Here is a 23,949-nt window from a genome sequence, read left to right as displayed (position 1 = left end):
TTATTAACCTTTAATAGGCATAAATAGATCAAGATTTACACAGACACATTCTTTAGTCTCAAGTATAGTTCAGTAGCAAGGAAATAGACCACATAACTTGACGGTTAACTTCGAGGGGTTCAAATCACTTCAGATTTTTTTTAAAAAAAGAAATAGCCAGAGCAAATGATAGTAAATACCCTTACACATCAATGTAAAAATACAATCTAATATAAAATTGTAATAAAAGTAGATCTGTTTAGCAAGTTAAAAGCAAAATAATACAGCAATAGGTATCCTACCATGCAGAATATTAGACAGATTGGAGAAGATACCTATCTTTTATAAGAAGTTCTACGTTTGTTTTATGTATCATATTTTATATTTAAAAATTTGATTCTGTGCCAAATAATAATGAACCAATTTGGTTTAGTGTACTGGTATAATATATATATATATTAAAAAAATACAGTTAAAAGTAATAAAATGGGAATAAATTAGCACTTTAAAATGGTTGTCAAGTATAGAGCTACCATACATGTTGTATGAGCATTGTAATTTTCAAGAAGAAAACGTATGGCAACAGTAGGGTTAGAAATTTTCCTCGCCACTAATAAAGGGTGAATTAATCTGAGAATGAAAAGTTGTATTAATCCTTGACACACACAAAAATGTTTTGAACAACTAAACAACATGTAACTCAGATTAGGTTATTTATGCCATCAGGTGTTCTTGCAGTAAAGTATATGTAGTGAAGAAAATTAATTGAAAGAAAAAATTAATTGAACATAGCAGCAACATACTTCACAAACTAGTTAGTGCCCCTTTGGTACAACATTTTATTGAAAAAGAACATGTATCCACTGATCTCATTTTGGGGATATATATAAATCATACCATCATAATGAAAAAATCTTATTAATGAAGGAGAAAGCAGATTTTAAGGCTACAGACTTTAACCCTTCATGAGTTAAATTTGATTTGGAACTTCTGATCTTGCTCTGCTAAGCTCTAAATTTAAAAAAGGCTCCGCTCAGCAACAAAACTAAATTGCTGTGGAAAAGTTCAGACGAAGTGATCTCTCAGGTCAGTATCTGCTTTATTTATATATTTATATTGTCTTGATTCATGTCCAGTTTATAGACTATTAATCTTATTTTCTATTTTTCATAAACAAGTGTCCTTTCTTGAGTTTAATTTTCTCCTGTCTTTTAAACTAATATTAGTTTGTAATAATTTTTATTGTGGGGTCCTTCTACTATTGGAATTTAATATAAAATTATGTTTTTATAGATTTCCTCCTGACAAAGCATGTATGGCAAAGTGAATAGGGGCTTTGAAATGCAATAAAGCTGTCACCTGGAACTTCTGGTTTAAGCAGTGGCAGAGGATGGCTGGTCTCAGACTCATTGCAAGTCCCGAAGTTCCAGTGTGCGGTTTTAAAGACAGTCGCGTGCATCTCTGGAGCAAGGAGAGAGAAGGGGAATGCCGTACTTGCTCCTGAGACAATATTCTCTGGAGGGGACTATGTGGAAACTCAAACCACAGGGTCGAACCAGGGTGGAAAAATCAGAGCTAGTGGTATCACCACCACTCCTAGTTGGAGCCACTCACTCCTCCCAACTTTGAGAGCTGCGCTACTTCTCATTAATGGAGTAAAGAAGAAAACAGAGATTTAAAAGAGAAGTTCAAAACCCACTGCAGATATTGCCAGAAAGAATTTGAAGACCTTCTTAAAATGTATGGAAGATACAGGAAATTTAAAAATTATAAAATATAAGTGAATATAAAAGAGACTAATCTAAGGGAAAATTGCTAAACTGGAGACATTGGAGAGTGATTGTGCTCGGCAGCTATGTAAGAAAAGTGATCTGACAGTCTCTTGGGTTGGCCAATTGCCAGAATAACACCAGAAAAGAAAAGCCATTTTTACAAATGTTATTCCATAAAAGAGGGAGGCAAGAGAGGTTCCTGGGAGAATTTACCATTGTTTGTAGGTGACTGTGGCACAGTGACATCTAGGGGCCATTAGAGATATTACAGATATTTTTGCTGTCAATATATTTTCATGAAGATACAATAAACATGAGAGGCATGAGAGACATAAGAACAGCTGGGTCTCCATTAAAGACACAATGACCTCAACTAGGAAAGGTTCAGTTTCTTTGGAGGTAACGGAGCTATCTGGAAATGTGAAAGCTATGTCTCTTAATATACAGACTTTGCAATCTGAAACAGACTCCCTAAACACCAGTATTGGAAATATTCCAAAGAATTGGGAAATATATCAGCAACAATGTCTGAATTACAGGGGCATATCACCCATGGGAACATGGGGTAACCCATGTCCCTGGGCGCATGCCTTTTCATCACATGCCAGCTGGGTCCCCGTGCCTGGCCTCCCCTGCAGCATGGTGACCTGGCTGGCGCCTGGGGGCTCCCCCGTGCTGAGGCACCGCTTGCTGGCTGAGATGTTTGCCGCAGCCGCAGACTAGCTCCCGCCCCCCCCCCCCGGGAGACTGGGGAGGGCAGGAGCTGGTCTGCCACTGCGACGCCCACCTTGGCTGCGGAGCTCCACCCCCCAGCCTGCTGCAGGCCCTGGGGAGGGCAGAACACTTTAAAGACACAATTACCTGGGGAAGGCAGAAGGTGGCCTGCAGGGAGGCCAGGGGGTGGGGCTCAGCGGTGGGCGGCCCAGGCAGGCACCATGGTGGCAGACTAGCTGGCCAGCCTGCCACTGCGGCACCTGTCCGAGTCACCTCCTCCCTGCTGGCTCCCATAAGTGGGGCACAGGGAGTAAGGCGGGGGGGTTGCAGGGAGCCCTTCATACCCTCGGGTTCCATTTAGACCCAGTAGGGCACTGATGAATTATTAAAAGAGTTTAAAGAGATCAAAATTGGTTTTTTTTAAAGTTGTACAGTTGGAAAAAGACAACAAAGGAGGAGGTTAAGGATTGGGGGGGGAGTACTAACTCAGTACAAATAGAGCTTAAACTTCACAACTAGGCCATACTTCACAATTACTAGACAAAGGAGAAATCCTTAAGGCTAAGGCAGATAACAGAAGAACAGGATCCTTCAGAAAATGAATCTAAAAAAGAAAATTGCCTCAGCTTTGGCCGATTTTTTGAAGATGGAAGAGAAAAGACGGCAGCAAAAATGGAAAAAGTCTACCAAGTTAATTCAAATAATTCAAAATCACAGGGACTGTGCAGATATTGTTATCTTCTTTGAAAACGAAACTGCTGACCAAATTCTAGTGACTCATACAAACTCACCATTCAAGAGGTATCACCATTCAACTCACCATTCAAGAGGTATCAAAGGTATCATTGTAATGAAGGAAACACCATTGAGAGTCTCACAAAAGAGGAAGGACTTTGCTTTTTAGTTGATGCTCTAAAGAAGAAACAGATAAGATTTGCTTGGTCTGAATGGGAGGTTCTTCTTTTTACGTACAAAAGTCAACCATAGAGAATCACCTCCATGGCATACGCTAAGGAATTTTTTCAGAAGAACAATAAGGATCTTATTTTAAAATATCTAGAAGTATCAAATTATTTGTTGAAAGTTGATAACATAGATTAAAATGTTAGATATTAATGTAATAGAGAAATGTCAGATGCCATATTTAATCATATAAAATGGTAAAGAAATTTTTAAAGTGGAATGAAGAATTTTTATATATAAGATTCAATTTTTTAAATTAAGTTAGGGAGATAAGTTTATTAAGTCAATACATTTGTATTTGTCTTGTCTTTTCAGAAATGGAATTTAGGTTAAAGTATTTTTAAAATTTTCTGGGTTTTGATATTAATGGAAGGTTACTGTAATATGGATAACTTCTGCAGTGGGTGATGGGCAGGAAGTCTAAATAGCATTTACCTATGGTGTTTAATTAGCATAGTGGCTAGATCACTTTTGGGTATTTTTGTTAGTTTTATGGTAGTTTTGTTGTAGTTGTCATAAAAGTAATTTGAAAATTACTTTAAAAAATAAAGTTGTCACCTGGAATCTTTTTCCTTTTTTTTGGTTTGCTGGCACAGTGTTTCGTGTAGCCTTATTTTTCTTTTCCTTTTAGTTTTATGGAGGAAAAAACTAAAGGGATAGTAAGTACCCATACTTTTACTGATGGACATAAGACCATTGTCCATGTACTGATCTCCAAAAGAAAATCAATTCCAGATACTAAAGAAGCAAACTGAACACAAACCACATGGAACCATGTGTACTGAAACTGTTAAACCCATATTCTCCAAACAGTCACTTAAAAATATGATAAGCAAAATTATTATTAGCACAAAAACTTCTGGTGTTTAAAGTAATAATGTAAGTTTCATTGTCAATTCACACAAAAAGCCTACATGCTACAAACCGTGACGATGGTGATTCTATAAATTGGGTAAAGACTACAACTCTTGCAAAATCTTGCAAACTCTGACACTGACTACAGAAAGATCAATACTGCATGGAAAAGCGCAGAAAGTTTGAGACAGCAAATCAAACTGTCCGTCAGTATATTTAAAGCTGCCTTTCTGTGTTTTATTTTTGTATAGCAAGAAAAAAAGACAAACCAAAAACCATTTAAGTTCTGTGACTCCAGTCATATGCTGAAAAGATACCTTTGTTTTTGTTCTGAATTCATAATAAATTTAGCATCTTTTGCTAGGACAGAAGCTGCCTGCTGAACTCCTTTCCTTGTGGCACAGAACTGTAAATAAGAGAATTCATTGTTGGTGGAAATAATAGTAAAACACACACAAGAACATTATAATCACAAGGGGAAAGGCGAAGTATATACCACAAGAGCAGGTTTTTGTTCAGAATACGTTTGAATAACACTAGCTACTTTGTAGTTCAGTGTTAAGTCAAATTTGAATTCTGTTTGGTTGCTACTGCAGGGAAATCCAAGAACTATTTTGCGAAGCTTCACTGGTCGGTGTCTTTCATCTATTTTCAGGCATACAGCAGGGTTCTTGCCATCTGAAAGCCATTCTGCAATCTTTAAAGAGAAAAGAAAGCATGTTAGGCTTAAAACTGGGGGAAAGTGCCCTGGGCTGAAATCCTGAAAGCACTTGCCCAATCAGAGCTGCACTTAAGGCATGGAAGCTTCAATGAAACAAATATTTTTCAGTCTTTAGCATCCTGTTATTCAATATGCTCTTCTTGCCTATCAACATAAAATATTGCCTTTACTATGGTTTAGACCACACAATGCTAACACAGAGTAGCACATAGTAAGCATTTCCTATTGTGAATCAGGGCTTGTTTATATATTATGATCATGTGAGAGATATTTATTATACATATTCATAGCCAGAAAAGACATTCTGTAACTTTTTTGTTGTCACAAATATCTGTAATTGAATATAAAATATTTTTCAATAGAAAAGTTGGCATCACCAAGTTCATGTTGTGATCCCCCTTATTTGAGTCTCTCACTGAAGCCTTACAAGTAAAAAAACAAACAAAAGGATGCAGTAGCAACAGTGTATCAGAGATACAAATGTCTGAACAGGAATGAGAAAATTATTGTGACTGTGCAAAGGAGGAGCTTCCTTTCTTTTTCTCTCAGTTATGTACACATATCAAAAACACAAGCCTCACAAAATTCTGCACACTATTGTGAAAACACCTTGCCAGGAAGCCTCTGGTGTTTGGGTGGGCAAAATAAAATAGAGCTTCCCCAGAAAAAAAATCAAAACAAAAAATAGGCTGCCCATGATTTGGACAATGCCATATTGAAACTAATAACCTGAAAGGCATGTGCTGTACCACCAAGCTATTATTCATTATTTCACCATATAAAGGAACTTAGATAAATTTTGGGTTCACCAATTTGAAATTAATAAGCTAAGAGGAATGAAAATGTTTGCCTAAAAGTATACATTGACCTGACTTCTTAATTCAAAGACTGTCATAACAATGGGAAACTTCAAAGTAGTACCTTCTTTTCCTATTAAACACAAGTATGTGCATGTATATTTTTTTGTAGAAAAACAACTATATACTGTTTTTTGAAGGGTGGAAACAAATATTCAATTAACTTTTCTTACATCTTCAGCATTTGGGATTGTGGCAGAAACTGCCACAAATCTCATGGGGTATACGACATCGTGGTTCTCAAAACAACGAGAAAGGGAAGACTGAATAGTTTTCATCCGGCTAACTACAACCTCAAGAGTAGCACCTCGGCTTTCATCTTTCACAACATGTACCTATGGAGTAAATTAAAATATATATGAAATAATATGTTCTGCTTATCATGTCTTATACAATCAATCATTTGTTACTGCCATACCTCATCAATGAGAAACAATTTCACAAGCTGAACCAGAGAGTTGTCTCTCCACTTTCTAGTCATGCTGTCCCATTTTTCCTAGAGGAAAATAAAAATATTAATTATAAATATTAAGCACCATCAGAAATAGAGAAGGATGCCTCGGTTGATGGTACTGAAAGGTCCAACAGAACCAACAGCAACACACTTCCTCTGGAGGGCTGCGTCCCTCTGGAGGGCTGCAGAGACCTGCCCACGCAGGCAGCATGGGGGGGGGGGCGGTCTCTGCAGTCCTCCAGAGGGACGCTGCACAAGAAGGTGAGTGAAGGGGGACCACTGAGAGGCGGCTCCGCACAGAGCCACCTTTCCGGCTTCAGGGGAAGTCAGGGCTGCATGCATTCTAGCATGCAAACGGTCCCTGAGCCTCCACCGGCATACTTCATCTTGGTGGAGGTGCATTTCCGCACGTGTGTGGAAAGGGCCTAATCTTTTATCTGTCCCCATTTTCAGCATTCCTTTGCCCTGCAGTCTCTCTGTAGGAAAACTCTACCCTGTTCTAGATTCCAGATTATACTGGGCCCAGCTGTATAGAGGCAAATCGTGAAGGATTTACAGAGCACACCTTACTTACCACTGTATCCTCCTCCCAGCACTATATTCACTCTCCCTCATTACAACCCTTCCCTCCTTCCTTTTCACCTTCCCACACACTCACCTTTTCTTTGCTCTTCCCCATCCTCAGCTATATTTATTATTATCTTTATTTATACTCTCCAGTAGGAACCCAAAACTACTTACATCATTCTCCCCTCCCGCATTCTATCCTAATAACCCTGTGAGGTAGATTAGGCTGAGAGGGTGTACCAGGCCCACCATCATGCAGTCAATTACCATAGAAGAGTAGGGATTTGAACCTGAGTCTCCCATATCTTACTCTGAAACTGATACCGCACTGGTTTTTGAGGAGTGGCTTCTGTTGAATGGCAGTGAGAGGTTAGGCCTGGGGAGTCATACAAGTTGGCTGGTATTGTCATCTGGTGATTAATAGTAGGCGTGGTCCTGATAACTCCTCCCTCAAAAACTGGAAATGGCCCTGCCCTCTCATTTTTTACTGATAGAAACCAAGGCTTGAAGGCTGGAATAATGTTGTGGTTGCCTAGCAATGGACACAAAGGCCTTACAAGTACAGATGCTGATTATTTTGGAGGTTTTAATCACCCAGTGTATTTTTCTCAAGATTTCAGATTTTTCTGCAAATCTGGGGCTTGTCTGTTTATGGCCCCAATATTTGATTTAAGTATCAACAGATGGAGTCACGTTGAGAATCAGATATATTGATGAGAAATGACGTTCATATAAAAGTACCTTAAAAATAATGGTATGAAATTATTCTTATGTACAACAAAGTGTCTTTTTTACTGGCACAGCATGTGTGAAACCTACTGGTGTAGTCAAAATAATGTGAGCATGTTGTATTTCAAATAAGTCATCCATTGCTGTATCTCCAGTTAGTTCTTTACAGGCCAGTCCAATGGGTTCAAATTTTTGTTTCCAGTCCTCAAAACGCTGACTGCAGAGAGCTTTTATTGGAGCCACTAAAAATAAACACCGAACAGCGAAGGAAAAAATAGAAAATAAGACATGTTTAAACAGGTCTCCAGACATGATGAGCTATTCAATTATGAGCTTTTCAAAAATTCTCTCTTCCTTTCCTCACAAGTTAACTTTACATTTCTGTACTTTTCAGCTGCTCTTCTTCACACCTGCCTCAGTCTGAATTTATTGGAGTGAGTGACTCAGAATGCCTTACATTGGGGGGAACTATATCATTCGAAGTGTATGCAAGTGTTATCTCATTGAATGGGGTGTCTCTTTCTTTGCCCTTCTGCTTTCTCCATATGGCTCTGCATGGAATCACATGTCTCCACAGGTCTCTCCTGTAGAAACAATGCCTGATACCCCCATACACATGATTAGCTGGCCACTTGTAATGGGGAAAGTACTCTTCAGATTAAGCTTCTCTTTCTCCTTTCAACAGTAACCTGAATGTGGACTGAATAAAATGTAAATAAACGTAAGTTTTACTTTTGAATATACTTCTTGGGATATTTATTTACTTCACTCAATATCACATTTCAAACTCTGATGTTATTAACAGAATATCCCAACTGAATTAATTTATTTTGGACCTATATGCTAACAGAGTCCTTAAAAGGGCTGAACACATTTAAAAATACTTTGATACATTTTTTGAAGATTTATGTGCAGACACATCTTATTCATAGCATGGTATAACCAATACGCAGATGACACTCAGCTCTGCCTCAAACTTCTGGCCCATCTTAGGGAGGCTGAAGAAACTTTGAACAGCCTGGACACAGCTGAATGATTTCAGTGCTTTCAAATGGGGCAAAATCTGAATTTAGACTTTGTGTGAAAAGTGAAGAAGAGTGAGGGTAAAACTTTTTCTTTGAGATTTCTGTAGTTTCTGAGCTGTTTGGGAGTGTGAAAATCCATTTCCAGCTATTGGTAAGTGCTCTAGAAATGCATGGTTCTGCTGGGAGATGTGTCTGCTGAATGAGGAGAGTCAGCTACCTGCTATTGTCTAATTCATGGAGATGGAGCCGCAGCTCACAGCTGTAAAGTACGGTTCATTACAGGGCTGACTCTGTAAGAGGCACACAGGTTTCCTTGGGACCTGCATCCCAGGATTTGAAGAAATGAGCTTGAGAGTTCAACCAGGGAAGTCCAGGGGCAGCAGGAGAGAACCCCTCTAGTCTGACTTTCCTGGAAGAGTACACACAAGCTCCGTATCAGCTAGGAGGAGGGTGATGTTTCACTGTATCCTTGCTGCTACAGACATCTGCAAAGTTTCAGAATTTTTCATTCTAGAGCATTAATAATACTATATTTTTAACAGAACTGCATACTTACTATAGACAATTTTAATATTTAACCAAGGCATTGGCACTTTGATTAATAACCTAGTAATTGCAAGCTCAAACATCACAGTTTTCCCAGAACCTGTTGGAGCACAGATCACAAAATTCCTGTCTGTATAAAGGAGCTGGAGGGAAAAACACAGTAGTAAATACACCATATACAAGTTGTGTGCATCTAGCTTAATTAATCAACTTGGAAATATTGGTACACAAGAATTGCAGAACTGATGCACATATTATGAAATCTCAGATCAGAACAGTTTTTCAAAGATTGTTTTTCTGTGTGTGTATGTGAGCAGATGTGAACTTTTTATTTTGTATAAGAGTAAAAAAGGTAAAACAGAAGCAAGGCTTTTGTTCCCTTGATATGTGCACTGAACAATTATGAAGAATGTATGGTGCCACCGCTCAGCTTGTTATGCAGCAAGATTTCTGTAGTACTATAAACATCAAACCATTTTCAAGTCCCCAGAGACAGCCGAACTCATAGAAGAGCATAGGCACTGATAAAAGTCTATCACTAAAACATAAAGTGAATTTTGATTTTCAGCAACATTTACAGAAGGAATTCCAAGTCATCATCCATTAGCAAGAATTCTTAAGAATAACATAAGCATTCATTTGAGCAAAATTCTTACATTATAAAAGGGGAAAAACACACACCCCACCCCTGGTAGCTCCGCCTCTGCTTCAGCACCCTATTTGGAACATACTCTATCAATGAAATAAGGTTGCATGCCTTAACAGACTAAAACCTTCGGCACAGAGGTGTAGCTAGGGGAAATGGAGCACGGTGCACAATCTGATCCCCCACCCCCGGGCAGCCACTGTGATGCTAGAATTCACCCCCAAACAGCATCACTGTTTGGTGTTTAAACTAGGGAGCCCAGATTCTCCTTTTAAATCCACCTTAAAGGGAGAATGTTTAAACTGGGGACCTCAGATTCTCCCTTTAAGTCCATGCCAAAGGGGGTGGATTTAAAAGGAGAATCTGGGGAAATTTGGGGGGGTGCCTGCTGTCAGAGGTGCAATTGTTAAGCTAGCAGCACCAAAATTTCAGGGTATCTTTAGGAGACTCTCCTGATGATACCACCTAGGTTTTGTGAAGTTTGATTCAGGGGGTCCAAAGTTATGGACCCTCAAAGGTGTAGCCCCCATCTTCTATTAGATCCCATTGGAAACAATGCAGGATGGGGCACCCCCTTTGGGAGTCCATAACTTTGGACTCCCTGAATCAAATCTCACCTAAATTGGGTGGTATAATCAGGAGAGTCTTCCAAAAAATCCCTGACATGCTGCTAGCCTAAAAACTGCGCCCCCTGCAAGCCAAAAACTGAAAAAACACTAAAAAATACCCAAAAAACACAAACGAACCTGCAAATTTTGCACCCCCACAGGGGGTGCCTGGTGCAACGCGCAACCCACCCCTGGTAGCTCCGCCTCTGCTTCAGCACCCTTAATAGCATATCTTGCATTATAAATGATGTGCAGGGATTCTGAAATCCCCATCAGTGGACCATTTGCTAAGATGGTTTCCCAGCTGGAACCAGTGACAGTTACTATGGGACAATTGAGTGGGAAGAGAAATGTCTACCCTCACCCTGAAGTCCTAGAAGGCAGTGATGGAAGCAGGTCAGCATTGTATAAGCATGTAGTGGACTTAATAGCTGCCCCTGGAGCAGGCACAGACTATTGTTGCTGTCCAAGGGTGGATCACTTTTGTGTGAGGCCCTTTACCAATAATACACACTACTCCATTGCTGGGGTAATAAATTGCCCATAGCCATTTTATTGAGCAGAAGGGTGAGGCTAAGCGTGGGTCTGGATCTGGTCATACGGGTAACGTGCTACAGCTCAGCAGGGTGGGTGCCCCATCCCGAGCTTCGTTCTACTGTGGGGCTCTGCTGGACGGAAGCTCCTGGCCAGAGATGTTCCCCTTTGGCCTTTGGCCTGGTTCAGCAGGGGCGGTCGCCTGTTGCCGCTGTTGCCCTTCTCAAGGGGAAGGCGTAGCTCCCTAGCTCCCTTCCCCTTCCAGAGCCATACTCATGCGACAAACCGCCAAGCGTCTAGGCTATGACAAAATGAGCATGCATTAACATAGAAAATTAGGAAGAGGTGGGTGGGCAAATCGTCACATGGCCCCGACAAAGGTGGGCGAGCCCCTTTAAAGTCTCGGGTCGCCCCTCCTTTCTTCTGGTGATGCTAGCCCATTTCTAGCATGGCTCCCCTTCCCCTCTCGCCCTTACTGGGGCAGCATCCGCTGGTCCCGCTTTTCCCCACCCCGAGCAGCAACCGCGCCTCGTGGGTGATTCACAGGTGTCTTTGTTGGCAAAATAAGGCATCTGGTCAGCATCTGCATGCCTCTATAATGCTAACAGAGGCATCCCTATGCCTTCGTTTCTGCCTTCTGCTACTTACAGATAAGACGTAAGCTCCCTGCTCATAGGGTCACCAGGTCTCCCACATCCCAAACCCTGAGACTCATGGGTACTGTCATGACAGGACCTGGTGATGTCACACTGAGTAGCACTGCTAATCAAAGTCCTTTCACACACAGCATGAATTGTACTAGACAATGTATGTAAATCTGTGAAGTCACTATTACTATTTTGAAAAGCTAGACAATTCACTGCACAAAAACACGGAAATTAACTATGTGGTAAAGTTATCTGCTAAGTCCAAATCCAAATCCAAAAACCTTTATTAGGCATAAAAATATCTGCTAAGTATAAAATGTAGTCTGTTAGTGCCAGTTTATTGCTTCCGATCTTCTATTTACAAGCACAGGAGATACCAAAACAGGCATGCTTAGACGTCTTAAAAGTGAGTGGGCTACCTGACTGTCTTGAGATTTCAACCAGCTACATTCAGGACCTGATGAGGAGTTTGAAAAGCTGAGAGCCTGGAGGCAAAGTGAGTTCCGAGAGCCTGGAGGCAAAGCTGCTACTGGCTGCACCTTAATGCATTAACTATTTCAGCTTGTCTACATGCACGTGACATTCAATTAATGGCATGGCTGGTAATGATGGACCAATGTTTTATATGCTTTTCTCAAGCACTTATTTCACTTGATGGGACAGCAAGAGAAAAGATCAGATTTCGTACTTCCATACTTCTCTTTTTACAAGCAATTATTCTACCTACTACCAGTACTCCCCTAAATACAGTTACACCAATCTAATTCCATTGTAGTCAATGGGCTCATAAGGATCAAGTTTAATAGCACTGCACAGTTATGTTCAACCAAGAGCCCTATTCGGGGAGGGGAGTGGCTGAATGTGCTGGTGGAAACAGCTTGGGATCTCCCCAGGGCACTTGCCCCGGCGGAGAAGTGCAACTGCTGGCATGCTGCTGCCACCACCCTCCCCCAGCGCAGAATCCCAGTTCTCCTGCCGCCACTGCCAGCACAGCGGGGCTGGTCTGGGGGTGTAGCTGGGGGAGGAGCTGACATTAGTCGCTTCCTCTCAGACATTTGCCGGTTGCACCAACAGCAGGGAATGCGGATTTATGCAACCCAAAGCTGTTCAGCCCCATAGAGGCTTCTCGGTGGCAAGGAGCAGGGGCGTAACGAGGCAGCCCTGGGCAAACTGTAGCCCTGGGCATAACCTGAGTTGGATGCCCCCCCCCCATGGGTGGCCACTCCACCACGACCAATTTTTTTTTTGCACCAGGACATTGGTGCCTGCAAGGGGTGCCTTTTTAGACATATCAGCACCATAATTTCAGCATATCATCAGGAGACTGTCCTTATGCTACTCCCCATGTTTGGTGAGGTTTGGTTCAGGGAGTCCAAAGTTATGGACTCCCAAAGGGGGTGCCCCATCCCCCATTGTTTCAAATGGGAGCTAATAGGAGATGGGGGTTACAGTTTTGAGGGTCCATAACTTTGGCCCCCCTGAACCAAACTGCACCAAACCTGGGGGGTACTATCAGGGTAGTCTCCTTAAGATACCTTCCTGAAAGTTAGAGACTGTACCTTCATTAATGTCATCTCTAGCCTGCAAAACCCCCCATGGACAGCAATACAGAAAACTCCAATGAAATTAAAAGATTCTTAGCAAATTTCTGGGATGTTCCTGCAGGGGGCGCATTTTTGGATGTATCAGCACCAAAATTCTAGGGTATCATCTGGAAACTGTCCTTATGGTAGCTCCAAATCATGGTGCAGTTTATTAGGGGGTCTGCCATGGACCCTCAAAAGGGGTGCCCCATCCTCCATTCTTTGCTAAGGAGATGGGGGTTACCACTTGAGGGGTCCATAATCCTTGGCCCCCCTGAACCAAACTGCACAAAACTTGGGGGGTGCCATCATCTCCAGATGATACCCTGAAATTTTGATGTCGGCCATCCAAAAATGCACCCCCCTACAGGAACATCCTGTGAAATTTTGCCCAAGAATCTTTGTTCTTCATTGAGCTTTCTGCATTGCTGTCAATGGGGGTTGCAGGCTGTGGGGGACATTTCTGAAGGCACAGTCTCAAAACTTTCATGGTCTCATCAGGAGACTGCCCTAATGATATCCCCCAGGTGAGTGGGTTTAATTCAGGGGGGCCCAAAGTGATGGACCCTCGCTCAGTAGCCTCGCATCTCCTATTAGCTCCCATTGGAAACAATGGGGGATGGGGCACCCCCCTTTGGGAGTCCATAACTTTGGACTCCCTTAACCAAAAGCTCACCAAACTTGGGGTGTAGCATAAGGACAGTCTCCTGATGATTGTTGCTGAAATTTTTTTTGTGCCAAGGCCTAAATCTTGCGCCCCCTGCAGGCCAAAAATGCAAAACCACTAAAATACCCAAAAACGAACCCAGCAATTTGATGCCCCCCACAAGGTGATGCCCTGGGCAGCTGCCCACCTTGCCCAATGGGCATTACGCCAGTGGCAAGGAGGCTGCTTTATTTTGCAAGTCTCCCTGCACTACCAGGAAACCTCTCTGGGAGCGGTGGCATGGTGCAGTTGCAGCACTGCCGCCATTCGCCTCACTGCTTGGATAGGGCTGTTAATTAGTTGCAAAGTGCACAAGCTTAGTTTATACTCCATAAACATAAAAATTGTATTGATTCCAAGTTAGGAATTAGTTTTTCATTCCATCCACATACCTCAATACTGTAAAGCAGATAGGGTAAAGTCTTACATACAAATAATTTAAGTGCTAGATTTACAAAAAATCCCCCCCTCCCTTTTTATGGTAAAATCTTAGGATAGCTCCTATTATTTTAAAAATAGAGGTTTTCATTATTGATAAATGGTTTTTCCAACTCAGTTTCTCAGAGAAAGTCAACCCTAGACATTTAAATGAACTGCACGGTTCTACAGGCTTACCATGAGCCTCCCTGCTCTTTTCCTAAAGACTATAGCCATGGTCTTGTTGTAGTTTATATTCTATATGGTTTATAGCAAAAGATAACTGAAATTTATAAAACAAGCAAAAAATGCTTATATGCTGTCATAAATGAATGCATAATACTTAACTCACTTAATAAATTAATTAATGCACAATAAAAATACTTACATCATCCAGAGCCTTGGACTGAATATAATTAAAGTATGGGAACTCTTTGAAAATATTTCTAAACTGAGCAGCTTAAAATCACAGTAAGGAGTCAAACTATTAAATGAAGAATGGATAAAAGCATAACTTCTACAATAAGGATCTAAGTAAAGATTTTCTACTTTTATGTTTTGTTTTGTTTTAATAACTTTATTACAGTCAAAGACCAGCAAATTACAGTCCGGGACCGACAAATTCTATAAACTTTTATGTATTTGTTCAAGTGGAAACTTGGAAACATTTTAGTTGTGACAAAAAATGTCCAGGTGCTTTGAAGCCATTGGTTTGTTTGTTTGTTTTTCTAATTCTCAACCAGAAGACAGAAATTTGTAGGAAAATCTAAAATATATGCAATACTGATTTACTTATCAAACCTAAATAAACACTGGTTACCACTTTAAAAGCATTTAGATCATGACCATAATACAATAACGAGTTTTCTCAATAAACTTCCCTATTTTACTGATAAATGAGAATTTCTTAGACTATTTCCAGATTGTTAAAGCATATCAAACAACATTATAACTTGTATAATGGAACTAAGAAGAGATACAGAAAAATGTCTCACAACTTTGATTTAAACCTTGGTTAGGAATTTTGAATTGCGGGAAAAAGAGCAAATTATGGTTTGTACTGGGACATAATGATAACAGCTAACTATATTTAGCCACAAAAGCAGAGGTCTGTATCAAGTCACACATGAGGCAAGCAAGGATGGAGAACATGAGCCCATTCTTTTCCATAATGACATGCTATGGTCTATGGAAGTGGTGGCGAACCTATGGCACGGGTGCCAAAGGTGGCACTCAGAGCCCTTTCTGTGGGCACGCGCAAACAAAGTCACCCCCCCACACACACACACACAAATCTAGGCTGGCCTGGGCCACTGGGCTCAATTATTAGCATTAAACCTAAGACCTAGTTTTGGGGAAGCAGTGTAGGTAACCCTGTTAAGAACTGTTAAACCCCACTGATTTTCATGCGAAGAACTAAAGCGTGATCCTTTACCTGGGAGTAAGCTCAGTTGCTGGCAATGGGACTTGCTTCCGAGTAAACCCTCCTAGGGTCGTGATTCACCCATTGGAAGAGTTGCACAGTTGCGTCAAAGCAAAGCCACCGACTACCACCAAGTTTACTCCCAAGTAATGTACGCCTCAGAGCCAACCATTTTTTCTAAACTAAAACCTCAGTATTCAGGTTAAATTGCCATGTTGGCACTTTGCGATAAATAAGTGGGTTTTGGGTTGCAATTTGGGCACTCGGTCTCAAAAAGGTTCACTATCACAGGTCTTTGGCAATGTCTGAAGCATTCGCAGGGCATACTATTAGTAGCAAGGATGCTGCAATCAGGAAAAAACAATCTGCTGGGGATCCCTGGCCCAAAGGATGTCTGGCTGGGCTCAATCAGTGGCACAACTTTTCAGCCCTGGCCCTAGCCTAGTGGAACACTCTGTCCTGTAAGACTAGGGTCCTGTGGAACTTGATGCAATTTTGCAAGGCCAGTAAAACAGAGCTGTTCCACCAGGCATAAGGTTGAGGCAACGACAATTCTTACTATCAAAATGGCCTTCCCCACCCCTCTTCTTGATATTTTTTTGAACTGGTTGGGACATTACTGAGTCAGTGGGATTTTTAAGTCTATTTAAGATTAGATGTTTTAGTTACCATATTTGTTTTAAAAGTTATTTATTGTATGATTTGTGGTTTTATGTGTTGGAAGCTGTCCTGAGTCTGTGATGGGAAGGACGGCATGCAAGTTAAATAAATAAATAAATTCAGTTCAATGGAGTTTCTGAGAAAATATGTGTAGGATTATGTGTCAAATCATATTTTTAAAATGAAGACAACAATACATAAAAGGATACGTATTTCAGCTACAGCTCTCAAAATCATTTCATTTTTAGCTGTTCCTAATGAATGAATATTGGTTTTAATTATCATCCAAAACAAAAACATGTAACAAAAATATAAAATGTCTTTATAACTTGGAAAAAAATAGATTTGTATGTAACACTGTTTTCTACAACAATTATCTTATGAACCAACTATAATTATAACAGATATATCAAGGATGGAATATACCACTGATACACCAGGTCACCTCCACAAATCATGTAACAGTGATGTTGCAAGTGGAAACAAGTACAAGTATTTAAAAACAAATACGAGTATTTAGAACCAGGGTGCAAGGCTTAAAACTTTTTAAACTTTTAAACTTTTTAAGGAGACTAGAATTTTTTTGAGAACAGAAAATTTAAGAAACTTTTATGCTCTTCTTCATAATGATAAATCAATTTCTCCACAAAACAAGACTCAAAGAAAGGGAAGTGATGAAACACAAACAATCCAATATAATGAATCAGCAGCAGAGAGCTAAATAAAACTCATTGCTTCTATATCGTTTCCCACCAAAAGATCAAAGTAACTTTTTGAATTCATCCACTGCCGCTGCTAGATCTTCTTTGATCTAGAATGTTCCTGTTGGGTTCTGGTGCCTGACAACAACCTCCCCATTCCCCCCAAACACTCCCCCACTGCCCCAAACACCAAGGGTGGGGGAGTGGGAGAATGGGAGGGCTATTTGTCACCACAAACACACAAGCTGGGCCCGGCGGGACAGCAGCAGCAAGTCACTTTCACGCCAAGTGTGGCAACAGCCTCCTCATCCCCCCCTCCTCCTACCACCACAAACACCAAGCTGGGCCCGGCAACAGGCTCCCCATTTCCCTGTCCACCACTCACCTCTAATGCACAGTTTTCTGCTGTGGAAGCACACTCTCTACCATATCACTACTGGCCACACTTATATCTTTTGATTGTATAATCAGTATACAGATCTTGTCAGTAAAATGGACCAGGTGTGCAGCAGAGATTTTTAAAAGAACAGGCCAGTTAACCTAATTTCTGCCCTTGGTAAATGAGCAGAAAATGTTATTAAAGATAAAATTATGAAGAACATAGAGGAGCAGAGCCTGCTAAGGGGAAATCAGCATATCTTCTACAAAGGGAAATAATGCATTACCAGTATTTTGGAGTTCTTTGAGAGTATTAAGTATGTTTTTAAGAGTGTTGCAGATATATTATATAATTGGATTCCTAAAAAAGATCTTGGAAAGGTCCCTTACCAAAGACTCTTGAGTAAACTTTGCAATCATGGGATGAGGGGCTGAAACAGTTAACCTCTGAATATCAGTATTATGAGGCAACATCAGGAAAGGCCTTGGCCTCTGTGCCCTGTTTATTGGACCTCTAGAAAACTAGTATAGATAAGAGGACAGGTTTTCTTATGAATTAAAAACTCGTTAAAAAGAAGTAATTAGGAATAAATTGACAGTTCTCCTAATGGAAGCAGTGGGGTGCTACAAGAGTCAGTATTAGGACTGGAGAAATTTAATTTGGTAATGAATGGATACAAAAACAGCCAATATTGTAATGCCCTTATATAAAATGGCCTCATTTGGAATAACATGTATAATACTGGTTGCCAGAACTCAAAAAAAGTACTACGGTGAATGAAGTGCTGAAAGGGCAATCAAGAGGATTAAAGAGTTGAAGCACCTTTCCTATGAGGAAAGGCTGAAGAGTAAGGCTTAGTCAGATAAAAACAGCAATGAAGGGTCATGGAGATTTATAAAATTAAACATGGGATAGAGAAAGTGGATAGAAATAACTTTTATTTCGTCCCTTACTGTACTAGAACACAGGAGCACCCAAAGATGTTGATAGGCAATATATTCAGGATGAACAAAAGGATGTGCAGCACTTCTTCACTCATTAGAACGGCTCACATTCACCTATGTTTAGGGCATAAGACACTTCAAAGACTTCAAGACCTCCCATATACTGATTTAATGTGGGCATAGGGCAAATCTGTGAAGTCAAGCCTGTTGTGAAGTCAAGCCTGTTGTCTATTCTATATCTATAAGGGGACCAGAGAGGAATGGAATAAAAGATGGATTTTTATCCCTAACCTGAATTTACTATAATGGGGTTTCACATTATGATTCCTTTAAACTCACAAGCATGACAGGAAAAACTTCTCATTATCTCTAGAATTCTTCTATCCAGTTGCTGCTTAATATAGTCCCCCCTCTCTTTGGCCCCTCTGATCTCCACAAAAAATGTCCTTCCCTAACAAGGATGTCCCTCATCTCCATCCATCATAACTTCCCAGTGAATCCTAGTGCTTTCTGTTTCTAAAAACAGTGTGTACATGACATTCAGCTGTCTGCCAGAAAGATCCTTTGAAATAACAAAATTCAAGCAATCTACTGCGGCATCTACACATGGTTCAGTATTGAACTATCATGACATTCCAGCAATAATTCACAATTGAGTTCTCCTATATTCACAAGACAATTCCATTGTCAATGACTGCTATAATGACACAATAGCATGAAATCCAGCAACATGTGGGTGGCAGCCTACATTTCAATAGCTGCACTTTCTGGGTCGAAGTGTTCCAAGGCAAAATCCAAATTGGAAAAGATGACTGAAGTCAGAATTAGGGAATAGAAAGGAACAAATTAGAACTTGCCTAATAGAAATGGAAATTTACAAAAATTACTTCAGAGGTGTCTAAAGGTATATCCAAAGGTGTATCCACCCCAGTGTATTAAGGAGAAGGAACAGTTCCCTAGGGAATGGCAAAAATAATTCTAGATTACAACAGTACAGCTTGATAAACATTAAGGAGGAACAAGAGAGAGAAAGGATGAATGAGAGAAAACAGAATAATGGAAGAAATGGAAAGACAATACATAGCTTTCTTTTAATCAGTTCCCATGATTGTATCTGTCAATCCTATTGGCATCAAAACAGCAACAAATTAAGCTCTTTAAGACACACATTTAAGTACAATTGCTGGTGTATCTAAAGTAAACTTTTTGTGATGAACTTCTTTTTTTCCCTAAGCTGCTTTTGTCCTTCTATGTGAATACTGTTACCTACTTCATATTACTCAAACAGATTTAACTGTTCTATTTTTCCTGATTCTGTCTACTGTTCAGTTCCTGAATATACATTATTCATAGATATAGCGTGAAGACTGTATTGTAATAAACACTGTGTAGAAAAATTACATAGTAAATCCATAAATTTACCTTCCACACTAGAGCTCTTTGAAACACAAGGAAATGACTGTACTTTTTCAATTCCTTTTCCATTTGCAGAAGCAGAAAAAATATCATTTACACTAAACAGATTAAAATCTGAATATTGCGCGATCTGCGAATTATTTTTCCATAGATCTCCCATTTTCATTCCTTTGTTGTTATAAATATTACAGTTTGTGTCTATTTCTTTTTGGGGATTTGTGTTCTCTGTATTTGCATACGTATAATCAGTTGGTTTAAATAAGCTAAAACAAATACAAAAGGATATTTTTACATTATATACGATCACACTAAAATACACTTACTTTTAAAGCCATTATAGTTTATATTGTATAGTTTTCAATAACTGCTCAAAAGAAAATCAGTTTTCAGTTACCCAATGAGCTAAACATAGCCCACCAGACCTGTATGGCAACTTTTCAGATGAATTACAACCCGTTCATCTATCCTGTTTTGCAGTCCGAGACAGGAAGTTTATTCAGTCTTTGATGGACAATCTTACAGAACCAATGAGTATTCTGGGACATTGACAAACTGTAGTCAAGAATATAAATTCCATTCCGATCAAGTATGGGAATTTTGTGATTGACATTTACAGGAATGAGATAGCAAAACTACAAAAATAACCCAGTTAATATTTAAGATGCCACTGCACAAGTTTTTGCACAACTTTAAGAGCAAACGAAAGTGTAAGTCAGCTACCACTTTGCTAAAGTAATACACTAAATCCTGCTTAAATCCTTGTAAAAAGGTTTGCACCTAGAGCAAATCTAATTTCTGTATTAAAGCACTGCCAAAAGGAAGTATGCCATTTTTTCTTATGTTCAAAAGAATATTAATGCAAACGCCTGGAGCTCTATTAAGCACTTTCATTTTAAAGATCAAACTCAGGTTTTGACAAATGTATCTAAACCAATATGGGTTCAATATTTGATGAATTATTATAATTGGCTACAAACAAGTCCTTACCTTTTCCTGAATGCTGAGCAGGCACTTTCATCACCACATTCATCTAGAAAAAAAAAATTATTTCCTGGAGAATTTCCATGTAACAAAGCCTTTTTTATATTGATCAAGGTCAAAATGAAAAAAAAATCAAACCAATTCCTTTTATCATGTGAATATCCTAAGATCCAACAGGTACATCTAACATCACTTACTGTATACAAAAACTCATCTCAACAAATCCAAACAATTTCTTCAGTTTATATAATAATACATTGATTATTTGAAATCGTACGCAAAGACTATACCCCAGAGGACGAGACTGGAAATCACTTTACGGACAGAGAAAAATGTCACCTTGATGCATACACACTTTGTAATCAATGGAGTTCTTGGCCATAGCCATAGTCTTCCTTCATCTCCCTTTGAAACAAAACATTTCATGCTTGATTCCCACAAGAAAAAATTAGCCTTGACCACACTGCAAATTCAACACGCATTATAATCAACAGTAAACTGGTCATCTAATTTTTCTGTCACAGGGCCAGCATGAATTTCATAATGGGATGAGGTATGTGGCAATTAACTTCACTGAATACTGAAAAATCTTAATAGAGCCACCAACACAGGGCAGTCAGTTATTCCTTGCAATGTCCCCAAGTCCATAAGAAGAACCCTTCTGAATCAGACCAGTGGTCCATCTTGTCCAGCAACCTGTCTCTCAGTCAGTTACTTTAGAGGACCAAAAACACAGGACACAGAAGCTGAGGCCTTCCCCTGAGTGCCTCCTGGCCCTGGCATTCAAATTTTTACAGACTGTGGAAGTTCACTTTAGCTATCTTAGTCTGTAGTCCTGCAAGTTTGCTGGTTGGGTCCATGGATCCCAAAAATGCAGGGGGAGGGGGTATAATCAGACTGTAGCAAGAATAAAGAGTGGGCAGCAACCATCCTCTCCTTCTCTACAACTAAAACATTTGTTCTTTCATAACATCACTTTAAGTTTGTCTTAGGGTTCATAGCAACTCTGGGTGGCTGGGCAGCTAGTATGGACTATGGGAAAGATGGTCAAGATTTTATTCATTCTGGGGCAGTACACACAGACTGAGATAGCTGAAGTAAGCAAATATATTACTTTTAAAAATTACACACACACACGTACGCACATATATATATTTACCTTGGCTATTTTTTTCAAATTCCATTTGTAGCTGTTGACTTGGTGAAATTTCAAAAACAGATGGAGCAGGGGCAAGATACCAGTTTGTCGGCACTTCATTTTCTGGATATCTGTTTCAAACATATTAATATGAAACAACAACCAAAAAGTGCTGCCTACCATATTAATGATAAGTCACAAGGGAACATACTGACTGTTGTGTCATCCCTAAATTATCCCTTTCAAAATTGTGCTTAAAATGTGTCAGATTTAAATGTAAAGCTTCTAACTACTTAAGTGAAATGTGAATTTGATATGGAGTGAGGTGCAAGACTCTGAGAGCAATCCCAAGGAGACATATTCAGAATTACCGTAAGTCACCAGAAAGAGTTCTGAACATTCTAGCCTACTGTTCTTAGTATTCTGAGATGTTCTGCTGTACACAATCTTGCACAGTTTAATGATATATCCTAAGTTTCTGAAGTAACTTAAAAAACTGGGATTGCGAAATCTAACGTATGCAATTATTTTCTACGAAATATGAACAGAAAAATATGGAGTATCAATTCTTCAAATGACTGAGGTGCACGTAAAGTACAGTTAAGTGGCACTTGACTTAAGGCAACCCAGTAGGCAAGAGACTAATAGTAGCAGTTTGCCATTACCTGCCTCTGAGTCACATCCCTGGTATTCCTCAGTGGTCTCCCAACTAAATACTACTAGGATCAACCCTACTTAGTTTCTGAGATCAGCCAAAATCAAGTTAGCCTGGGTCATCTAGGTCAGAGCATTGGGGATTAAGAGATGATAATTTATTATGGCTGTATTAAAGTAAAATTATTTTACTGAAATACTGTGACAGAGCTACAGGGGGGAGGGGGGAAGCACTATAGCTTACTTGTGTTTTTCATCTGGTCCTTCAAAAAACAAACTATCCAAAGAAAATGTAGTGTCCATCATGGTTTGAAAAAAATAAGACTTCTGTTCTCAACAAACTGTAAAAATAATGAGATTAATTTTAATAATTGTGATCTGCTTATAAGTGAATGTGAGCTTTGTAAAGAAATAAAGTTTACAATATTGTGCAGATTATATTACATGACTAGTTTCTTTTACACTTTCATCCAAAGAATGGAGCCTTAAATGTCTCATGGAAAATACCTGTTCATTTGTCAGATTAGATTAGATATTTAATTTATAAACCACCCTCCCCCGGAGGGCTCAGGGCGGTGCACAACATAGTAAATAAACAATAACACAATAATACATAGTAAACAAACAATAACATACTAATACATAATGTTCTCCTCAGAGTCAAGTCAGAACCAAGAAGCAAGCAATCCAGTTGTTTTAAAACTGCATATATCTAATTAAATGACTATGGATAAATATGTAAATTTGTACTGGCTTACTTAATATTTGGCTATAGCTATATTCATTAAATCTTCACCTCAGAAAAGTCAAATCACATATCTTCTCAGAATTTTATGTTGGCCTCCATTGGTTACTTGAAACTGTGAGCTCGTTCGCTGACAGGCTGGAAAGGTTTCTACCTCAATCAAGCACTTTGAATAGCATATTTTCCCTTTTTTCTTTTTAAATAAAAATAGGTTTCACCCTTTCTCTATTTTGAAGAAGCAAGCACTGTCTCTTTCAACAGAAAAGGAGAAAAAGGAATAAAAAAGGAGACCAGGAAACAAAGGAAACTGGGGTAGGGAATTCTGGGAAGTGTAGTTCCATAGGTAAGACGGTTCTTTCAAAAGCCTTATAAGGCCTTGTTTTATTTCTTTTTAAATTTACACTCCACCTTTTTCCCCAGTGGGGACCCAAAGCAGCTCATATCATTCTCCTCTTCTCCACTTTATCCTCACAACAACCCTGTGACATAGCTTAGGCCAGTGGTGGCGAACCTTTGGCACTCCAGATGTTATGGACTACAATTCCCATCAGCCCCTGCCAGCATGGCCAATTGTAGTCCATAACA

General features: G+C 39.7%; 1 protein-coding gene across 1 annotated transcript in view; it reads right to left on the bottom strand.

The window, feature by feature from the left end:
- The window catches only part of HFM1 (helicase for meiosis 1), a 156,253-nt gene extending 133,328 nt beyond the window's left edge, over positions 1-22,925 (bottom strand). Inside the window, exons 1-12 of the mRNA XM_048497840.1 lie at positions 22,864-22,925; positions 21,987-22,096; positions 20,834-20,876; positions 19,853-20,109; positions 16,616-16,660; positions 14,712-14,782; positions 9,193-9,325; positions 7,702-7,853; positions 6,280-6,357; positions 6,035-6,196; positions 4,780-4,980; positions 4,601-4,689 (exon numbers count right to left, since the gene is read on the bottom strand). Of these exons, the coding sequence (XP_048353797.1) occupies positions 4,601-4,689; positions 4,780-4,980; positions 6,035-6,196; positions 6,280-6,357; positions 7,702-7,853; positions 9,193-9,325; positions 14,712-14,782; positions 16,616-16,660; positions 19,853-20,109; positions 20,834-20,876; positions 21,987-22,096; positions 22,864-22,925 (1,403 nt within the window). The remainder of the gene's footprint in view (positions 1-4,600; positions 4,690-4,779; positions 4,981-6,034; positions 6,197-6,279; positions 6,358-7,701; positions 7,854-9,192; positions 9,326-14,711; positions 14,783-16,615; positions 16,661-19,852; positions 20,110-20,833; positions 20,877-21,986; positions 22,097-22,863) is intronic.
- Between the last annotated feature and the right edge of the window lie 1,024 nt (positions 22,926-23,949).

This window comes from Sphaerodactylus townsendi, linkage group LG05 (genome assembly GCF_021028975.2).
Source record: "Sphaerodactylus townsendi isolate TG3544 linkage group LG05, MPM_Stown_v2.3, whole genome shotgun sequence".
Lineage (NCBI taxonomy): Eukaryota > Metazoa > Chordata > Lepidosauria > Squamata > Sphaerodactylidae > Sphaerodactylus > Sphaerodactylus townsendi.
The sequence above is the reverse complement of the archived record's forward strand: the minus strand, read 5'-3'. Positions and strand labels throughout refer to the sequence as shown.